The following is a 21141-nucleotide window of genomic DNA, read 5'->3' as shown; positions in this document are numbered from 1 at the left end:
TTCGTAAAGCCAAAGTACAAAGGGATCTGGGAGTGCTACTCGAGGTTTCTCTAAAGGTAAACATGCAGGTTGAGTCCGTGATTAAGAAAGCGAATGCAATGTTGTCATTTATCTCAAGAGGGTTGGAATATAAAAGCACTGTTGTGCTACTGAGACTTTATAAAGCTCTGGTTAGGCCCCATTTGGAGTACTGTGTCCAGTTTTGGTCCCCACACCTCAGGAAGGACATACTGGCACTGGAACGTGTCCAGCGGAGATTCACACGGATGATCCCTGGAATGGTAGGTCTAACATACGAGGAACGGCTGAGGATCCTGGGATTGTTTTCATTGGAGTTTAGAAGATTAAAGGGAGACCTAATAGAAAGTTACAAGATAATACATGGCTTGGAAAGGGTGGACGCTAGGAAATTGTTTCCGTTAGGCGAGGAAACTAGGACCCGTGGACACAGCCTTAGAATTAGAGGGGGTAAATTCAGAACAGAAATGTGGAGACATTTCTTCAGCCAGAGAGTGGTGGGCCTGTGGAATTCATTGCTGCGGAATGCAGTGGAGGCCAGGACGCTAAATGTCTTCAAGGCAGAGATTGATAAATTCTTGATGTCACAAGGAATTAAGGGTTACGGGGAGAATGCGGGTAAGTGGAGTTGAAATGTCCATCAGCCATGATTGAATAGCGGAGTGGACTCGATGGGCCGAATGGCCTCACTTCCACTCCTATGTCTTACGGTCTTAATATCACTAGGCCATCGCCCTGCTTACAGAGCTTTGATCTGATACGTTGATGTTTGACTGCACCACTGTAACTCAGCATGCAGTTTACAACACAAGTAGTGCTATGTTATCCTGGCACAAGCCAGTCTGAGAGCTGTGTGCTTCAGGGTTCAGGCTGCTCCACCAGTAATGTAATTGGTCAGGCCTAATTGATAATGGACAGTGAAATCCCCCATTCAGAACACATTTGTAACCGTGCTACTTTCAGCTCTTTCTCCAAGTGGTGTGCAACATAAGGGAGTTGTACGATATTCAGCTGGAGGTTTCTTCGCCACGCTTGCCTGGATTCCACGACATTTTGTGGGTCTGGATTCTGTATTAAGGGCTCTGTGGGTATGTCCTACTGACTGTAAACCACTGTGATACCACTTCTGATAGGTTTACCCTGCCCCTGGAAACATTACATATCAGAATTCCACAACAGAAGGATTAGGAGGCGATTGTCAGATCAGATTTCAAAACGTGTAACTGACATTTATAAGGAAGTCACACATTTTCCTCACTTTTGAAAGCTGAAGTTTGTGTTTTAGTGCAGTCGAGAACTTCAGTCATAGCCATGTCTCAATATGAAACTCCTCGAAATAGCCAAGAATAGAAAGGTATTATATATCTGCTTACCGTAAATATTGTTTCAGTGCACTGGTGATGGTCTTTGTTTCCCATTCTAGTGAATTGTGCAGATCTAGATCAACACAAATCTTTGGATCTAGAAAATCAAAAGACATAAATTTACCAGGATAGAGATCTGGTTGTCATTATGTAGGGAAATCACACGATTAGCAATAATCTGGAGGCCAGACTAACCACAGTGCCACATACTGCACCTCCAGGAATACTGTAAACTCAAGGACCTGCAAGTTATTACCAGTGGAGAAGTTATGGCTTTTGAGATAGTTTCTTAGAACAGCATGATCTGGAACCAGCCAGACAGCAGGCTTTACTAGATTTGGTATTGTGTAACATGACAGGATTCATTAAAGATCTCAGGGTAAAGCCACCTTTGGGAAGCAGTGATCATAGAATGATGAAGTTTTGTGTCTAGTTTGAAAGGGAGAAGAATGGCTCTGAGGCAAGTATTGTAAATGTGAGTAAGGACAACGAAGAAGGCATGAGAGCTCAGCTAGGTGAAGTGAACTGGAATATTACACTCGGAGATGGAGCAGGAGAAAAACCATTTAAAGGGACATTTCAGAATCCTCAAAATAAATACATTCCTACTATAAAGAAAAATTCCGAGATGCAGACCCACCATTCATGGTTAAAAATTAAGGAAAGTAATTATGGAAATAACATATTGTACAAAGATGGCAGCTCAGATGACAAGTCAGAATACAAAGAACAACAAATGATTAAAAGGCTCATCAGGATAAACAAGTGACGTTGTTTCTGGGCTCACATCACATAGATTTCATCCTCAATCCCTTTCAAACATTCTCTCTTTTTAGCACTGTAATATTCTCCTTAATCAACAACACTAATACCCTCAGCTTTCCTTTCATTTCCTTTTTTTTCCAAATACCTTGAATTCAGGAACTTTTAGCACTCAAGTCTGGTGATCTATTTTTGTGACAGGTCTTTGTGAAGGCTACATCATGATATTCCAATATGGCCAGCCACACCTGCAGTTGACTAACCCTCATTTGATTTGCTTGTTTATATGCACGTGTAACCATTTGAGTTTGACCCTTATACAAAACTCCAAACAGTATTGGAAGCATTTATCTCACTGGCTTGAGAGGCAGTCAATGACATTTTCAGCTGTTGGAAATACTTTTCCATCCAAAATGCTAGCATCCCTCATCTCAGACAACAACAACGTAAGAACTGTTTCCACAAATGATTGTGAGGGTAATCAGCATGCTTGCCTGGATAAAATTAATCATGCCAACAGACTGAATAAAGCTGGAAGTAATTCTGTATGCAGCAGAAGGTTGAGGACATATCTAGTAAAAGAATTCAAAATACACGAGGGGTTTATTAAAGTCGATAAGGAGAAACCTTTCCAGCTGATAAGCGCACAAACTGAAGATAATTAGCAAATGAACCAGAGGAACATTCCTGTACATAGCAGGTTGTTGCAAACTGGAATGTACTGCCTAAACGTGTGAGAATTGCAAATTTACTAGCAACCTTCCAGAGGTAAGAGGTGATATACTAGAAAATAAAACATTTGCAGGATTGGGAGAGAAAGGAAATAGCCCTTTCAAAGTGTTAGCACTTCACAAGGAACTAAATGGAGGCAGGCTCTACAATTCTATCAATTTCCTCCATTTTAAAACTCTTATCGACAATAATTCTGGTCTGGTGCAGTTGTATTTATCTGGCTTATTTGTAAAAATACTTACCAGTCAGCAAACTCATAAGCCTCTGGACTTTTGAACTGACTCCAACCACTCTATATATTCCTTGATCATTAAGTCCTGGAAAACAAATCAAAAAGAATCTCTTATGAACAGCAATAATGAAGAAAACTACCAAGAGTTTTATATTCCCATTTCATAAATGCACGAATTGTTTTTGCTGTAAATAATATCAATGATTTTAGTAACAATTCAGGGTAACTCAACAAGTATTACCAGTTCAAACATATACTTAGTATTTTTAAGTAAGCTGTCTTCTGACACAGCATAGATTTGCTGTACTGCACATGATTTATTTCTGCTTCCTGTTCCACCCTTCTATTCCTGAGAATATTACTTCTTCATCCTTCACAGCAAATAGGAAACAACAGGAAAACAGGCAGCACGAAGACCCTGTAGCAGAGTTATACACTCATGAAGAGGAGCAGATTCTTGTTATTGAAGATATTAAAATATAGAACAGCCCATTCTGACAAAAGATTCACGTGCATCGAGATGTTCCACATTGCTGGGGAACTTCAGTAAGCTTGAAACTGTACCTTTGAGTCGAGAAACCCATTATACATTTCCCAAATACTATGAGCATCTAACCAGGGCAGAGGAAGATCCAGTCCTGGACACTATGTTTTATTCATTCACAGGTTGTGGGTATTAGTGGATAGGCCAGCATTTAATGCTCAATCCCTAATTGACCAGAAGACAGTTAAGACTCAACCACATTGTTGTGGGTGTGGAATCAAATGTCAGTCAGATGAGGAAAGGATGACAATTTCTTTCTCTGAAAGACATCAGAGAACTAAATGGGGTATCCGATAAATGGCAATGGTTTCGTGGGCACCAATATACTCTTCATTCCAGATTTTTATTGAATTCAAATTCCATTATCGATCATGGTAGAATTTGAGCCTGGGGCCCCAGACCACACTATCACCTCACCCGCATTAACCTTTATGGCTTATACTATCCCCCTGCCTTATGCTTCACCTGCACTAGCTCGTGATTTCTATTGACCCTCACCCTCGAACTATGAATTTCCCCCGATCCCACATTGTCGATGTTGATTTGCCTACTCATCCCTTGAGCCACGAATTATTGATGTCCCAATGCCCTCCTGACTTTGATCCATCACAATCTTGAGGCAACCTGCAGCCTCATTTCTCGTGCACACCCCCGCAACACCCACCCCCTCAAAGACAGGACATACAACCCCGACTCCTGACCTTGGAACTCTGACCCTGCCACATTGAACGCCCCACATCATCCAGAAACGACTATGTGCCCAACACACATCATCACCATTCAGACTTGTTGACAAAATTACTGATACCAATCACCACTTCCTGGGAACTCAGCTACCTGTTATGCACCTTTGAGTCGAGAAACCCATTATACATTTCCCAAATACTATGAGCATCTAACCCAGGGCAGAGGAAGATCCAGTCCTGGACACTATGTTTTATTCATTCACAGGTTATCAGTCTAACCAATACAGAACAGGACAGACACACGCTGCCTTGTTTACCCTTCCACCTTTCCTCAGGTAACGTTCTCCTTTTTTTAGATGATGTTCCAACATTCCCCATGGATTCTACCTCCCCTACGGTGCCTTTGCTCCACTTGAAGGACTGAGACCATAACTCCACCTAACCTTGATTATATTGTGAGAAGGACAAAGCAGCAAGGTATTCACACCAAACACTTGGGAGGTACTGCGTCAGGAGTCTGAAGACACCAATTTCACAACAGAGTAGAACTTATTTGGGAGGGGGCAGTTAATTCCAACTAAGTGGTCTTTTTATTAGATATAAATGTGTGCAAATAGATTTTCTGACTGCTGCACTGAGGAATTCTGATAGACCTAATTAATGTCCCCCACTGGCCATTCTTCTTGTCTTGTCCAGGACAGGAGGATTTCCCCTGACCACACTATTACAGCACTGATATCCTTTCACTTCTCTAGTTACACACCCACAATGCCAATGCTGCCCATCACCACCAAGAGCAAGGCAAAACAGCAGGTCCAATAAAAAACAGAGATAGCACACTGTATTGCCCACACCATTCTGATCCATACCAGCCTTCAAGTCAACTGAGAGTGTGGCGCTGGGAAAGCACAGCAGGTCAGGCAGCATCTGAGGAGCAAGAGAATTGACATTTCGGGCATAAGCCCTTCATCAGTGTTTTTCCAGGACTACACTCTCGGTTCTGAGCTCCAGCATCTGCAGTCCTCACTTTCTCCTTCAAGTCAACTGAGCCGCTCAAGAAATCTACCCTGCTGTGGTGACATGCACTTTCACATACACACATTGAATACAATGAATCATGTTGACAGAAACTCCAATTTGTTTCCTTTCATAAAGAATCTCTCCCATTCTTTCCACTGGCCTACATTGGAAGTAGTTGCAGACTGATACTCAACTTGTTTGATTGCACTGTGATTTCACCTTTATGGCCAGCAAATCCTAGAGCGGGACTTGAACAGCTCGGGGGGAAGTAGAGACATTATCCATTGCGCTTGTTTTTTTTAAAATGTTACTACCAATGAAATGTGTATTATGTGCATAGATCATTGCTTGAAAATAATTAACTATATGCTTACTATAAACTAGGGAGTGTTGCTGAACAAAGAGACCTTGGAGTGCAGTTTCATAGCTCCTTGAAAGTGGAGTCGCAGATAGATAGGATAGTGAAGAAGGTGTTTGGTATTCTTTCCTTTATTGGTCAGAGTATTGAGTACAGGAGTTGGGAGGTCATGTTGCGGCTGTACAGGTCATTGGTTAGGCCACTGTTAGAATATTGCGTGCAATTCTGGTCTCCTTCCTGTCGGAAAGATGTTGTGAAACTTGAAAGGGTTCAGAAAAGATTTACAAGGATGTTGCCAGGATTGGAGGATTTGAGCTATAGGGAGAGTATGGAATGAGCTGCCATAGGAAGTGGTGGAGGCTGGTACAATTGCAACATTTAAAAGGCATTTGGATGGCTATATGAATAGGAAGGGTTTGGAGGGATATAGGCCGGGTGCTGGCAGGTGGGACTCGATTGGGTTGGGATATCTGGTCGGCTTGGACAGGTTGGACCGAAGGGTCTGTTTCCGTGCTGTACATCTCTATGACTCTATGACGCTATTATTGACAGTAAGGTGGTTTGTTTTGAAGTTGTGGAAGACACATTTGAAAATCCTCACAAATGCATTAAAGAAAACTAATTGTTGATATAATTCACCATCAAAATCTAATAAGGTCAATTAAGTACATGCATTAAAAAAGGCAACTCAACATACACATCTACAGTGATTTTAAGAACAGCAAGACAGTGACAGAGAACATCAATATTGTTAATTCCTTCATATTCAAAATATTAAAAAATTATAAAATATTATTCACTTCAACACATTGCTTTAATATAATTGGTTTCAAATGTCAAAAAAAATATTGCATTACCCCGTGTTTCAAGAGCATGGATGCACTTCTTTATTAGTTTGAAACCCATCTCATCTAGTTGGACACCTTCGGAAAAGAAAATAAAGTCGCCTTTGTTGCATAAGTAAATACTAAACACTTCATTTTAAAATGAAAGATTTTTGTGCATGATTTTTTCAATGGGTTGACAACACAATGACAGCAATTAAAAATGTAAACCTTAATTTTATTGTATTAGAAGGAAAATTAATAATGCTGACACCTGACCTGAGGATACAAGAGACTCTATAAAATTATGCAAAACATTAGTTCAGAGGTTGAATGAGGCAAAAGAAATCATGCTAATGGTAGATAATCCATAACAAGATTTAATATTTCAATATATATGGATATACTTACTTCCTTCTTTCTTGGAATTACTCCTAGTAATTAAATATACCTGTCATTGAAAGAAACATTGTTACAACACCCAAGAAAGAAAATCACTGGAACATTTAAGAGACAGAGCAAATCCATCTCTATAATTAAAGACTTAGCCATACTGTGGAATCTGAAAACATCTGTCCTGTCATTTCATGGCCATGATCACAGTCATTAGCCAAGGCAAGAAACTGAACATTTATCTAATACCTTTATTACAAACACTGAAGCGAAACCAGAGAGGGTCCACTTTAGGTGACAAGCCTCGGCCAAACATATGGAGATGCTAGGTTGTCCAAATACCAGGGAAATCCCGCTTAACATCCTCGGTTAGGTCCAAGGGAAAGCAAGGCACTATATTCGACACTGGCGTGGTTGTAAGAGTTATCCAACAAAGACATGTATCAGTCCACCAACATTATAATAATCAAATAATCGAATCAGAATTATATCTAAATGCAACTTAGCATTTTTCTAAATAGTTCTTTTTACGTAGAGTTTATTTTTCCATTAGTTGGTGACAATTCTTGCAAAGCACTTGTAATCTTCCATCTGAACTGACTAAATAGTATCTACGGTAAAGGGAAGGTGAAGTTGTATTGTACATTTACCCCAACTCTCATAAGCTATAATTCCTTGCATCCTGTAAATGCTATTACATTAATGTTCTCAATTATATTTGCTTTTCTTGGTAAAATATCTAAATAGACAAGCACTTGAAAGCACTTTAAGCTCCCAATCCCATGGCTTTTGGCTTTGGCTTTTGTTCCGGCAAATGACCATGTTCAAAAGCACGATGAAAGCCAATCAAATTTACAGATGACACTCAGGAAAGTTATAGGTGGCAAGCTGCCAACAAGTGAAAAGGACCTACAACAGAAATCAAAGAGCTTTAAGAAAAAAAAAGGAGCGTTCTTTAACGAATGGCACAGAACTGACCAAGCAAGAAACTGGAAGTGACAGTAGGCTCTGAATTGACCATGTTTACTCCTTGCATAATAACATAAAACCAAGATAAATAGCAGGCTGAGCTGTGTTGCCAAATCAAGAGTTCAGTTCTGAACAAACTGTGCTCGGCTCTGGAGCAAAGGAACGACCAGGGTAAAATTAGGGCCTGACAAGGACGGTAGTGGGAAGTTGTGCATGGAGTCTGAAGAGATAGGGGAAGCTAAATGAATAATTTTCATCAGGTTTCAGACAGGAAAAAGACAATGTTGTTGAGGAGAATACTGAGATACAAGCTATTAAAATAGATGGGATTGAGGTTCATAAGGAGGAGGTGTTAGCAATTCTGGAAAGTGTAAAAATAGTTAAGTCCCCTGGGCCGGATGGGATTGACCCTAGGATTCCCTGGGAAGCCAGGGAGGAGATTGCAGAGCCTTTGGCTTTGATCTTTAAATCGTCATTGTCTACAGGAATAGTGCCAGAAGACTGATAGATAGAAAATTATGTCCCCTTGTTCAAGAAGGGGAGTAGAGACAACCCTGGTAATTATAGACCAGCGAGTCTTATTTCAGATGTGGGTAAAGTATTGGAAAGGATTATAAGAGATAGGATTTATAATCATCAAGAAAGGAGTAATTTTATTAGGGAATAGTCAACACAGTTTTGTGAAGGGTAGTCATGCCTCACAAACCTTATTAAGTTCTTTGAGAAGGTGACCAAACATGTTGATGAGGGTAAAGTGATTGATGTGATCTATATGGATTTCAGTAAGGTTCCCCACGGTAGACTATTGCAGAAAATACAGAGGCATGGGATTGGGGGTGATTTAGCGGTTTGGATCAGAAATTGGTGAGCTGAAAGAGGACAGGGTAGTAGTTGATGGGAAATGTTCATTCTGGAGTTCAGTTACTAGTGGTGTACCGCAAGGATCTGTTTTGGGGCCACTGCTGTTTGTCATTTTTATAAATGACCTAGATATGAGCGTAGTAGGATGGGTTAGTAAGTTTGCAGATGACACTCAGGTCAGTGGAGTTGTGGATAGTGTGGAAGGATGTTGCAGGTTACAGAGAGACATAGACAAGCTGCAGAGGTGGGCTGAGAGGTGGCAAATGGAGTTTAATGTGGAAAAGTATGAGGTGATTCACTTTGGAAGGAGCAACAGGAATACAGAGTACTGGGCTAATGGTAAGATGCTTGGTAGTGTAGATGAGCAGAGAGATCTCGGTGTCCATGTACATAGATCCCTGAAAGTTGCCACCCAGATTGATAGGGTTGTTAAGAAAGTATACAGTGTATTAGCTTTTATTGGAAGCAGGATTGAATTTCGGAGTCATGAGGTCATGTTGCAGCTGTACAAAATTCTGGTGTGGCTGCACTTGGAATATTGTGTATAGTTCTGGTCGCTCCATTACAGGAAGGATGTGGAAGCTTTGGAAAAGGTGCAGAGGAGATTTACCAGGGTTGTGCCTGGTCTGGACAGAAGGTCTTGTGAGGAAAGGCTGAGGGACTTGAGGCTATTTTCATTAGAGAGAAGAAGGTTGAGAGGTGACTTAACAGAGACATAAAAGATGATCAGAGGATTAGATAGGGTGGACAGTGAGAGCCTTTTTCCTCGGATGGTGATGGCTAGCATGATGGGACATAACTTTAAATTAAGGGGGTGGTAGATATCGGACAGATGTCATAGGTGGGTTCTTTACTCAGAGAGCGGTAAGGGATGGAATGTGCTGCCTGCAACAGTACTAGACTCACTAACTGTAAGAGCATTTAAATGGTCATTGGATAAACACTTGGATGAAAATGGAATAATGTAGGTTAGTTGGGTTTCAGATTAGTTCCACAGTTTGGTGCAACATCAAGGGCCGAAGGGCCTGTACTGTGCTGTAATGTTCAATGTTCTATGCCTGATCAGTACCAACTTGAGTTGGCAACATGAACACGGTGCTTATTTCTCATCATTAAGAAACAAAGAAAACATTCAAGTCCTAGAACAAGTTAAAAGGGCACTCCAGCCGATTCCTCATTAAAGAAGCTTTCTTTATAAGTTTGGACAACTTGCACAGGAGCTTTAAAAGTAGACATTTGAGAGGGGACGTACATTTTCAGGAAATTAGGTACAAAATGTTAATCTTTCACAAATTTTCCCTTTCATTATTTCAAGATCCATCACTTACCGTGCAGCCAAAGGGCCAGAAACATCTCTAAATAATAATGCGTAATAACGTATTTGTTTCTAAGAACAAGCCACGTCACTCATACCTTTACAGACTTCCCCAGACTGATGACTTTGTGAACAGTGAAGAGATATTTGAAAGCATGGCACACATTACCCTATAACCTGCGCACACATCCTTCCCCACAAGCAAGGAATGTCAAGAAAGAAGGAGCAAAAATGGCATTCTCAAACAATATTTTGAAAGTTTTATTGCATAAAGATGTGCTCTGTCAAGTGCCCACGACTGTGCTTACAGAAAGTATATCATATGCTCGACAACACAGCTACATAAAGAAGTATAATCGACACTGATGTTACAGAGCAGCAACAAGCCACATCCAGAGGCTGAGAATGCTTTGAAAATAATTACTGAAAGCAATGTAGTTAGTACAGGCTTTTCCATGGTTTGGCTGGTGAAAGCTTAAAGCACTCTTTTATCCAAGGAGAAATTTTATGTTTAATTGGGCAGTCTTTTATTTTCAAAATTGAATATCGTCTTGTTGCAACTGTTTAGTGGGGAATGGATTGTTGGAAGTACAGATAAAGGAACAAACTTTCAAAATGATGACCCAAGTCTTCCCACTAGGACAGAAATTCCTGATTCTATGCCAGATCAGACAAAACGTTATCCGGGCTTTGAGAAGATTTGTAGCTCAGGTTGAGGTTCTGGATGTATGTTTCCACGCTGAGCTGAAAGGTTCATGTTCATCATCACCATACTAGGTAGCATCATCAGTGAGCTTCCGGATGAAGCATTGGTGGCATGCCCCATTTTCTATTTATGTGTTTAGGTTTCCGTGGGTTGGTGATGTCATTTCCTGTGTTGGTGGTGTCATTTTCTGCTTTTTTGTTTCTCAAGAGGATGGTAGACGAGGTTCAAATTGATGTGTGTGTTGATGGAGTTCTGGTTGGAATGCCATACCTCTAAGAATTCTCGAGCGAGTCTCTGTTTGGCTTGTCCTAGGATGGATGTGTTGTCCCAGTCGAAGTGGTGTCCTTCCACATCTGTATGTATCCATTTACCTACCCAGGATCTTTCCAGCCAGCCATCTGATGCAGAATCCTTACAACAAATGCAGTCTAGCAAACCATCAGAAAGAACTTCCATAGGAACCATGCCCCATTCTTACTACAATAGGGTTCCAGAACACTAAATATTTAAAGGTCCAAAGCCATTTTGACAGCAACTCAGAGAAATTGGTCAGGTAAATGGGAGAGGGATTAGGGAGACAAGTGCATTGGTAAGGGGGTATTGTGCCAGGTGAGAGAGGGAATAGGTTGCAGGCTGGATAAGGGGCAGGTGCCAGGTAGTGGATGAGGAAGTAGGCTAGATGGTGGGTGAGGTGACATGTTAGTGGGTATGGGGGGGGGGGGGGAGAAATGGTGCAGGAGTCTGTGGGTCATTTGAGTGCTTGGGGTGGGTGAGGATTTATTTTGGGCCATTTGTGTCCAAGAAGCCACTGAAGTAGGGTCTGCGTTACAGTTAACCAGGAGTTACAGCTGCTGTTAATCCTATAATCTCTCCCAGGTAACCAAAGAGGGAAGCATATCTGAACTCAGAGTTGAGAACCTTTTCAGAGGGCGCCAGATCCAAATGGCTGATAATTGCTGTTATGTTGTTGCTTCCTTCAGAACCGGGAATTACATATCAGGTTGACAAATGGCAAATCTGAACACTTTATTGACAATGCCCGCACCACCACAGCTGGTTCAAGGCTGGTGCCAAGCTCTGCCTCTCCAGGTCACCTGACCAGCTCTTAAAGGGCAGCACTCCCAAATCTACTCTTAACACCCTTCTCCCTTTGTTTTAAAACTCACATTAATAAATACAACAATTATCAACATTATACAGGCATTGTAGCCAACATAAGTATGGAAGAATCACCACTCCCTCTCTGTACAGGATGTTCTGTCCATTGTCTACATTGACATGATCAATCTCTCAGAGGGGATTGTGGTCTCTAGAAAACCATGTCCTCATCTCAGGAACTTTTCCCAAGCTTCCGGAAGCTTCTGTTGATCCACAGATACACCCCGTTCTGATTGGCTGTTGTCACCCTGTGACTTTGCTGCTGTGTCCTCCTTGGATACAGCCAACCCTGGCTCAGAGCCACATGACTCGGTCAACACCACCACTCCCATCTGGACTGGCTCTGTATTCAGGAGGGACTTACCCAGTGCAGTGACCAGCTGGTCTGTGTCTCCTCCAGGCCGTTCATCCCTAGTCTATACCGTATATGACAATGGTCCTGTTTGAGCCATCACAGTCACTGGGATCTATTTTCCCCAGATGTATAGTTCTGCCAATATGGCCTCTCCTCTTTGGAACACCCTCAGCAGTGAGGGTCCCACCTTTCTGAACATCTGTCCTTGGTGATTTCACTCTACCATCTCTCTGGTCTCTTCCAGCCGCAGCAAGTCAAACTTGGTTCTCAGTTGGTGGTTGTGCATTAAGGACGTCGGCGAGAACTGGATTGTCCCTTGAGGCGTGTTGCTCGACATGCTGAGGAACCTGTTCAGTCACCGTCCCACTGACCCCTTCCCTTGTGAGGCCTTTGCGGCCTGCTTCAAGGTTTGTACAAATCTCTCCAGCTGGTTGTTTATCACAGGGTGATATGGTGCCTACTGCACGTGTAACTGACTCCATGTTTTTCCAAGTACTCCTCAAACACGCTTGCACCATTTACTGTGAACCATCTTATGCCCTTACTGTCCAGGAGACTGGAGTTGTCTGTATCGGACGGTGTTTAATGTGGGGAATGACAGTTGTTATTCTTCACAAGTCTTCAGTACTATCGCTGAAGTGTTGTCAGGGCCCGTAGCCTTTGCAGTATGCAGTGCCTCCAACCGTTTCTTGGTATCATGCGGAGTGATTCAAAACGGCTGAAGACTGGCACAGTGGTTAGCACTGCTGCCTCACAGCCCCAGAGACCCGGGTTCATTTCCCGCCTCAGGCGACTGACTGTGTGGAGTTTGCACGTTCTCCCCGTGTCTGCGTGGGTTTCCTCCGGGTGCTCCGGTTTCCTCCCACAGTCCAAGATGTGAAGGTCAGGTGAATTGGCCATGCTAAATTGTCCGTAGTGTTAGGTAAAGGGTAAATGTAGGGGGTATGGGTGGGTTGCGCTTCGGCGGGTCGGTGTGGACTTGTTGGGCCGAAGGGTCTGTTTCCACACTGTAAGTAATCTGTAATCTGGGTCCCCAGAACATTATTTGAGTCCCTGGGTTAACAGTCTAGCGATAATACCATTCAGCCACCTCCTTCCCTTGAAGACATCTTTGTACCTGTCCAGGATCTTTTACAAACATCATGTTTGAGCCTGCCAGCCTAATAACCAGGCCTCAGTTCAACTTTAATGTTTCTAACCAGCAGCATCCAAATAATGTACAATATTCGCATTTTACTATGTAAAGTGGCAATTTGGCACACTGGTTCTTTCGCTGTATTTTTACCTTATACTTTGTCCTCTGAATTGTCTCCTTTAGACACCCTTTCTCTTACAGGAAATATGACCATCTGTCTACGTCTGTGGCATTCGGCTTCTCAAGTCCAACACATTGACTCCTTGAGACTACTCTTGACACATTTGCGGCATTTAACATATGAGGGACACTTGAGGACTCTGGGACTATACTCGATGGAAGGATGGGGTGGGGGGGGGTTCTGATTGAAACTTACAGAACACTGAACAGCTTCGACACAGCAGACACTGGGAAGGTGGCAGGAGAGATGAGGACTCAAGGGTACAGCCTTAGAGTAAAGGGCAGATCCTTTAGAACAGAGTTAAGGAGAAACTTCTTTAGCTAGAGAGTGGTGAATCTATGGAATTCACTGCCACAAAAGGCTGTGGAGCCAGATCGTTGAGTATATTTAAAACAGAGATAGATAAGTTCTTGATTGCCAAGGGAGTCAAACGCCACAGGGAGAAAGTGGGGAAACGGGGTTGAAACATCGATCAGAGCTGAGAGTGTGGTGCTGGAAAAGCACAGCAGGTCATGTAACATCTGAGGAACAGGAGGATGCCCATTCCCGATGAAGGGCTTATGCCTGAAACGTTGATTCTCCAGTTCCTCAGATGATGCCTGACCTGCTGCGCTTTTCCAGCACCACCCTCTCAACTCTGATCTCCAGCAAGTGCAGTCCTCACTTTCTCCTCCTTGAAAAGCCGATTAACCATGAATGAATGGTGGAGCAGACTCGATGGGCTGAATGGCCTAATTTCTGCTCCTATGTCTTTATGGTCTTACGATCAGTGGTTGGTACCGCACTCTGCCAAGTATCTGCTACTTGATGCGTCTGGGTGTTATCACTCAACTACGTTGCTTCACTAGTGGCCAACTCTATCGAGATAGCTATTTCAAAAGATACCTTGAAATCCAGGTCTCTTCTTGTTGGACGGCTTTGTAGCAAGAGGCCAGAAACCAAATGGTGCAGCAAGATGTCTCAGAGGAACCATCCAAATTCAAAATGTTCCGCTAACTTCTAAGGCAGTCACAAATTGGATGATGGACTCTCTTTCCTGCTCTACCCGTTTATGACAATGGAAACATTCAGCAGTTTTGGTGCAAAATAATTTCCTAATAACGGAAACAAAACGGCAATAGGATACTATGGGTAATAACCAATGACGCCCAAGAACGCCTCTGCAGGTACAAGAGGGAAATGGTGTACCAAAAATCACTGTACTTGCACACAACTGACCAGCAGTGGATCACAACTCTTGAACAGGCCATCAACATCAAACAATACAGAAACAGAAGAAAGTAAAGGCTTATCTTTCAAGAGAAACTGGCCAAACTGATACAAGGTAATGACAATGACAGGTCAGGTGAATGGATAAGAAATTTCTCCAAAAGAGCGCTAACAAACACGGACAAAGCCGGTCTAGTACCCGGACTCATTACAATCATAAAGACGCAAACAAAACATTCCGGGTAATGGCCATTTACTGTTCAGTAAGGCGTCGGGACTTCTTGACGCAAATCCTTTCATGAGTGTCTGGTTCCTAACTATAGGAGACTGGAACACACCGGCTGATATGTTGTTCACTTGTTTAAAATAATAAGTGGTAACCTTGGTGGTCTTTCTCCTCCACAGTGAGTTTATTCTGCCTCACTCATTCCAATTTACTGCTAAACAGTGTAAGCAATGTTTGCCTCTGGTCAGTTTGTGTCAATGTGCTGACATTGTCTGTCCATGAACCAGGAATTGCCTGCTTTATCCAGTTAATGGAGGCCTTTCTCAGCTTTGACATTTCTTGTGCCAACTGCCTAAAGGCAATACCAGGTACCACGTTGGCTTTTCTTCCACCTGTCTGTTCTAGTCTTTCGGGCACACACCCAGACTACAGACCAAGCTCTCACTATAATCGGTGTGGGTCGGTGTGGACTTGTTGGGCCGAAGGGCCTGTTTCCATGCTGTAATGTAATCTAATAATCACTGTTCTTTTCAGGCAGGTACTATCTGAACTTGCCTGAATTTTCAGAACCCAAGTGTGATATAATACAACTGCAAATGCTGTTTTCCAGTAAATGCTTCCTGAGATACCTCAGTTGTGTTTGAAGGGTCTAATCTTGAGGAGTCCCTCCTGATCCTGAATGCTATTTCTAAGGCAGTGTGCAAACTCTTGAGACCCTTGATTCATTGCAGTATCTGACTTGGTCATAGTATCTGTAAATGCAGAAAACACTATGATCTGTGAAAAGGCAAGTGATTTGCACATCCATGCATATTCCTGTAATCAGTTTGCAGACTTTATGAGCTTGGAGTCACAGAATGACTCAGTAGGGAAAGGTAGGTATCCTTCCTCAGGAGCAGCCCACCTTTCTTCAGTGACTGTCTGACTTTTCCACATGTGCTGCCTATTTTGAATTCCCAGACTCTCCCTGAGACTCAGCTTATGTGGCATTTCCTTTGATTTGAGAACCAAGTGCTGAATGAGCCCAGCACGCGTTATTCCTGAAGACTAGCAAATCTAATTGAAAGGAGCATAACCAGTCAATGCTTGCTAACACCCAGACGGTAATTAGTCCACCCAGCTGAACAGCCGAGTCCCTGAAACATGACTGTCGTGAAGTTATGCAATTATAACCACTAGAGCCAGGAACGCAATCCTCTTTCCACAGTCATTTGTCACAAGTGTATTACTCCCCAGTCCCATGATCAGCAATGTTATCTTTTCAAAGGAAGAATTGCTCAGAACTGACGCTGTATGACTTCACTTCGCTTTGATGAGGGTACCCTTTTCTAATATAAAAATTGAAGTTGGAAGTGTAGATAATTTGAGCTGTGTACCTGAAACAGCAGCAGTTGTGTGCCCTCCCTATAATTTACCTGAATGCAAATATTTAAGTAAATGTCCTCACCAGATGTAAACTATTTTAGCTTGTCTTCAATATTTCACAACTTCTTTCTAAGTTCTTTCATGCAATTTTACCAATTCTTATACCAGATGAGTGGATCAAGTCAAGGAAAAAAAAAGATTTTCTGTAACTTTGAAGATGATCAATAGTCACAAAGCTGTAAGTTTACTCATGCTCTGTTTTCACGATATTCTTCACTTTTGTGGATTTTCCCACATCAGCTTCCATGGCAAAAAATGCCGATTTTCCCCTTGTACTTGGAAAAACTGCCACCAATAGCTCACTATGCCTCTTGCTATGACTGAGAGATCATTGATAAATTTAAGGACTTATGTTCAGCACTCTCCTCCTCGAAGAAAATACACACTGTGTTGGCTCATCGGTTAACTGTACGAGTTAAATGGCTGCTAAGCTATCTGTGCAGCATTTGTTTTGACAATTTGCTCAGTTCTGCATTACTGCCCAATGCTCAATGCAGTCAAGTTAGAAAGCAGGTTGTTCAAGGAACTGCACTGTAAGCAGTGCATTTAATAAGCATTAAAAAGCACAATTTAAATCCTACTTAACACACGGTGTACCAATTTCACTCTATTACTTTTTACAGCAGAACACACTACACATTGAAGAATATCAAATCACTGTTAAACACCAGGTTTCACAGCCACACAACATCAAAGCACTGAATGCCCATTATAACTTACTGGTTCTTTTCCATCCAAAGCTTCCATCCACTGCCTGCGATCATCTTCTGTAATAGCCTGCATGGTAATCACACCTTGCCTGCAAAGCATATCAACATGAAAAAGTATATGTTTGAAATGGGAGGCCATTTCACGCATTATAGCTTCAAAATTGAAAATTCTTCCAGAATGCATTCGTGACATTTTCATAACCCAAATATTTTTTTTAAGATCCTAACACTTGAGTGCAGAGGATGAATATTTTACAGTTGGTGCACATCAAAGCAGGATAATGTCCACAATTCATTATAATTCAGCAAGTGCGTCCAAAAGTGCAACAAGCAATTTGAATGAGTTCTTCCACATCAGCAGTGAAACAGAACACCACAATGCAGAAAGGATACAGATGCTCAGAAAAGCAAACCGACGTCAGAAATTTTGCAACAGTTTCATCATCGGTCTTCTGCAGTTGAAAAATGCCCTGCAGCTGCCAAATTGTCTTCATTTTTGTCACTTTGTAAAAATTAATTTGTATTCTATCCACCCTGAATTATTTTGGCCCTCATGTCGTACATCAGTCTCATGGTTGTCCACAGTTAGTGATTATAACCCACCATGTTTAGCAAAGTCCTTTATAATACGAGACCAGATCCCCCATTTTGACAGCTTTGGTCACATGTCTACAAAACAAACAGTAAACCATTGTGGCTTGGGCTGATGGTATTTGTAAACTGCTTTTTTTTGGTTGATTTGGTAAGTCATGAAGCACAGTCATTTTTAAAACTGACAACATTGCTAGCTATGTGAGGTTTCACAGAAGGATTGTGCTTAGGACTGTCTCTTTAATTCAAGGTAAAGTGGAGCGATGAGTTCTTCCCAACAAACCCTGTGAGACTTAGTTACTATGGAGACTGGAGACCCAAGGAGAAACATATTGAGAGCAAGCTGCAAAGTGCTCACAGCAGACATCAAAGGCAGGAGCAGTTGGGCTGAGTGCAGATGAACTCAGTCCCAGTGATTCTGGACAGAAAAGGAGGCCTCACACAGACAAGAGACTGCAGATGGTCAGATCAGCAGACAGGAAATGGGTGGTGACCCTCTCCTTGGCAAGGACAGCAACCTCTGGTTGAAGAGAGACATCCCATGACACTCTGAAGGTTCTCAAAGATTTGTGCTGGACAAACAAAGGAGGGGAAGTGCCATGGCAGTCCTTACTACTATTAGTCGCTTTCACAATTCCCATAAAATGAAAGGAAGTATCTTTCTATCTCTGTGGAACACTGCAACAGAGTGAAATGGGGAAAAGTGAATCACTTGGAAGACACAAGACACAGAGCAGGAGCAAGGAGTTGGTAGTGCCACTGGACAAATAATGTCGAGACTCAGGCTAAAGCTCTGGGGACATGGGTGAAAAGTAAATTCAGTGAATAAATCTGGAATATAAAACGAAACTCTGAGGGTGACCATGATGATTACCTTGGATTGCTGCAAAGCTCGTCTGGTACACAATGCCCTTGACTGAAGGAAATCTGCCATCTTTACCAGGTCTAGCCCATGAGCGACTCAAAACTAAAAACATTTTTTTAGACCTTTAACTGCCCTCTGTAATAATTCTGTAAGTCATTTAGTTCAAGGGCAGTTAGGGCAGATGCTGGATTTGCTAACGACATTCACATCTCAAAGATATAAAGGATATCTTAGAACCACACCATAGAGCAGGTAGCCCTTTGGCTATTTCTACCAGTGCTGACACTTGTAAAGAGCTAACTATTAGTCCTATTCCTGTGTTCTTTATCTATTACCTTGCAAATATTTCCCTTGAATTATTTACTACCCTTTGAAAGTTAGGATTGAATCTCCTTCCAACACCCACTCAGACAGTACACTCCAGTTCAAAACAACTTGCTACACTAAAAGAAACATTTGCTCTTATCAGTTCTTTTGCCAATTGCCTTAAATCTGTGCCCGGATTAAGGTGGTGCTGGAAAAGCACTGCAGGTCGGGCTGCATCGTTCCTGATGAAGGGGCTTTTGCTCGAAATGTCTATTTTCCTGCTCCTCGGATGCTGCCTGACCTGCTGTGCTTTTCCAGCACCACTCTAATCTAGACTCTGATTCCCAGCATCTGCAGTCCTCACTTTCGCTTAATTAAATCTGTGCCCCCCGATTGCCAACCTGCTTGACAATGGAAATGGTTTATCCTCACTTATTCCACCAAAGCCTTCAAACTGAACTTTTAGTAAAACTCTTAAACTTCTCTACGCTAGGAAGAACATCCCTAGTTCTTATTGTCTCTTCACATAACTAATGTCCCTCACTTCTATAAATTAATCTGCAGCCCTTCCAATGCTGTGACAACCTCCTTGCTTTCATACTGTTTGATGCCTCCATTAATGAAGCCAAAAATCTCATATTTTCCCTTAAGAGCCACATTAACTTTATTTTCTTTTTATTCACAGGACATAGGCATCATTGTCAAACCCAACCTTTACTGTCCATTCCTGACTAACTGCGGGTTCTGGCTGTGTGCCAGGGTTTTGAGCTCCTGCAGTAAGGCTTAGGGAGCTGTTAGAAAAACTGTTAGAAGAACTGTGATATTTACAATTCAGGATGGTGAGAAGCTTGGAGGGCAACTTGCACTGGTGATGCTTCCAAGTTCCTCATACCCTTGTCCTTCTAGGCAGTCAACATGGTGCGTTTGGAAGGGACTATTGCAATACAAATGCTGGCACGATGCAAATATTTAAGGTGGTGAATGACGCCAACAAATCGGGCTGCCTTAGTGTTATAGGAACTGCATTCACCCAGGCAAGTGGAGAGCATCCATCACACAACTCACTTGCGCCTCGTAGATGGGGAATAGGCTCTGAGAATTCAAGAGAAGTGATATTCACCACAGAGTAGCCAGCCGCTAACCTGATCTTGTAGTCACTGTACTTACACAGCTTCACTCACTGGTCAATGGTGAGCACCTTTACCCCTCCCCTACCCAGAAGGCAGTTGTTGGGGTCTCAGCAATAATAATGTCAAGAGGAGATAGTCAGGTTCTCTCTTTTTGAAGATGGTCATTGACTGGCATTTACATGGTATGAATGTTACTCCTCATTTATCAGCTCAACCTGCCACCTTCAAGACTTTCATGTGGACACACATAGCTCTCTCTGTTCTACAGTTGGGAACTTTAGATTTAGGAATCATGTTTGTCAAAACAGTGCTTCAACATTAATTCATACAACTACAGGCTGCAAGCTCACAATATGAGTAGCTCAAACCTAGACATCCATGACTTTCTGTGAGCCATCAGCACCAGCAGATTTTATCCCATCACAATCTACAATCTTGTGTCCTGACATTTTGCCTCAGGCCACCATTACCTTCAATACAGGTAACCAACCACGGTTCAATGATCAGTGTAAGGTGCATCCGCAGACTGAGGTACCGACCTGGCAATGTTACAACGGAGGATTAAACTAATGCTGCAGCATGCAACAGAAAGAACAAAGCAATCTCACAATAAATGGAGGAGATCAACATTCAGCCACTTCCACCTATGAACGGTGGTGAACAATTATTTAATTAGTTGGAGGACCGCAATCCACATCATCAATAATGAAGGAGTCCAGCACGTCAGTGAGAGAGAAGCTGAAGCACTTGCAACTCCTTCAACCTGAAGTATCAAGAGGACAAACCATCTCAGCCACCTAGCGAGAGCCTAAACATCACAGATGTCATCCTTCAGTGAACTGAATCCACGCTACTTAATATCAAGGAACAGTGTAGTGGATACTGCAAAGACTATGGGCCCTGGTGTACCCTGGCTGAAGATGTGTGCTCAGGAACTGGCCATACCTCTCGCCAAGCCATTCCACAATGCTCCAACACTGACATCTAAAATAGGTACAATGGCTCAGTGGTTAGGTTCTGCTGCCTCAGAATGCCAGGGTTCAATTCCACCCTTGCGACTGTCTAT

General features: G+C 42.4%; 1 protein-coding gene across 1 annotated transcript in view; it reads right to left on the bottom strand.

Moving 5' to 3' along the window:
* arhgap10 (Rho GTPase activating protein 10) overlaps positions 1–21141 on the bottom strand; it is a 203339-nt gene that overhangs the window by 59384 nt on the left and 122814 nt on the right. The window contains exons 12-16 of the mRNA XM_043700807.1: positions 17194–17272; positions 6952–6991; positions 6574–6639; positions 3119–3193; positions 1392–1479 (exon numbers count right to left, since the gene is read on the bottom strand). Coding sequence (XP_043556742.1) covers positions 1392–1479; positions 3119–3193; positions 6574–6639; positions 6952–6991; positions 17194–17272 — 348 coding nt within the window. The remainder of the gene's footprint in view (positions 1–1391; positions 1480–3118; positions 3194–6573; positions 6640–6951; positions 6992–17193; positions 17273–21141) is intronic.

The sequence above is a fragment of the Chiloscyllium plagiosum genome, chromosome 1, assembly GCF_004010195.1.
Source record: "Chiloscyllium plagiosum isolate BGI_BamShark_2017 chromosome 1, ASM401019v2, whole genome shotgun sequence".
Lineage (NCBI taxonomy): Eukaryota > Metazoa > Chordata > Chondrichthyes > Orectolobiformes > Hemiscylliidae > Chiloscyllium > Chiloscyllium plagiosum.
The sequence above is the reverse complement of the archived record's forward strand: the minus strand, read 5'-3'. Positions and strand labels throughout refer to the sequence as shown.